Source organism: Sitodiplosis mosellana, unplaced genomic scaffold (assembly GCF_009176505.1).
Source record: "Sitodiplosis mosellana isolate CC-2019 unplaced genomic scaffold, AAFC_SMos_1.0 Smas_scaffold_4287, whole genome shotgun sequence".
Classification (NCBI taxonomy): domain Eukaryota; kingdom Metazoa; phylum Arthropoda; class Insecta; order Diptera; family Cecidomyiidae; genus Sitodiplosis; species Sitodiplosis mosellana.
In genome coordinates this window covers 12,542-13,952 of record NW_022599529.1, presented here as the reverse complement: position 1 = coordinate 13,952, position 1,411 = coordinate 12,542, and the positions used below count along the sequence as shown (strand labels likewise).

The window sequence follows — 1,411 nt, the reverse complement described above, 5'->3', positions numbered from 1 at the left end:
CGTAGAGATTTCAATCAAAAATATTACGATTTTGAACAACAAAATTACGATCAACAACGTGAAGATCGGCCTAAATTTTACACATATGTGGATACTCCACAACGTTTTCAAGATAGACCACTAATCAAACATATAGATAGTTATGTTCACAATGAACAAGATTTTCTGGACAATCGACGTAGAGTACAATTTTCAGTACCGATCTCTCAAGAACAACGTTTTTCATACGAACCAGACAATTGGGTGAAGAACCACGAAACTTGTTGATAAACATGAGTAATCCATCTTGGGAGGTAATCAAACAAAAGTTGATGAAGCATTATGCATATTTGTCGAACAAGGAAATTTTAACGAGTCAAATGGAAAACTTACGTCAAGAGAAAGACGAATCATTGTCAAAATACGTTGAGCGTATAAGACAACTTCAGAAAGACAGAAATTCGACATATAGCTTTATGTCCGACGATTTACGCAAAGAACATGATCGCATAGCTCGTCGAGCATTCATAAATGGTCTTAGAGACAGTAAATTGCGAAATATTATGACAATCAGAGGCTCAAGTTCTTTGGAGGACGCTATTACCCATGCTCTTGGAGCCGAGAGCGACTCTTTAAGTCAAGTTCCGAGAGGAGAGCTATTCTGCAGGTTCTGTAGGGCATTAGGTCATCGAGAAACTGACTGCAGAAACAAAGATAGTGGTGACAAGAGTCTAAATCCATTAATTTCTGCAATATTTCAAAATAATCAAAGAAATTTTAATCAAAATTCGAACTGGAATCGTAATGCGAATTGGAATCGCAATTCAAATTGGAACCGCAACACAAATTGGAATCGTAACTCAAACTGGAATAATGGTGGCATGAACCGAAATCAGCCGAGAAATAATAACAATGACTTTTGGCGTAATAGAAACAACGGCATGCAATTGTATAATCGAAATTTTGGTAATAACGGACAGGGATATAACAACGGCAATCGTAATTCTAATGGTGGCTATAATAATGGCAATCCTAATTTCAATAATAACAACAATGGTTTCCGAAATGGAAGCATTGATTTCCGAAATTTCAACGGTCAGAATAATCAGAATCGTAATGGTCAGAACAATCGTCCGTTCAACAGGTCAAATAATTTTGCAGGTATTTTTAATCCAGCACAAGTGAACCATCTTCAGTATGAGTAAGGTGACCAGATGTACGGATTTTATCCGTACAGTAAGGAATTTTCGACCATGTTCCGGATTTCTACGGATTTTCCGCTGTGTACGGAATCGTACGGATTTATACGGATTTTTCAAATATTTCCGTATATTTGCAAAATTACGGTAAATTTTAAATATCAAATGTGCAATGATCATTTGATTCACTATCATTTGATTCACTTTTTTCGAAACTGGGGTATTTCTTTTTC

The 1,411-nt window shown here is 36.1% G+C and overlaps 1 protein-coding gene across 1 annotated transcript; it reads left to right on the top strand.

Annotated features, from left to right (window-relative positions):
- The first annotated feature begins 272 nt into the window (after window positions 1–272).
- Window positions 273–1,184, top strand: LOC129572145 (basic-leucine zipper transcription factor A-like). Its single transcript, XM_055452068.1, has one exon. It carries the CDS (start codon window positions 273–275, stop codon window positions 1,182–1,184), a length of 912 nt encoding a protein of 303 aa, XP_055308043.1.
- Window positions 1,185–1,411: the final 227 nt, after the last annotated feature.

Coding starts and splice junctions, on each gene's coding strand:
- LOC129572145 (XM_055452068.1), top strand. CDS start 273: ATGAGTAATCCATCTTGGGAGGTAATCAAACAAAAGTTGATGAAGCAT.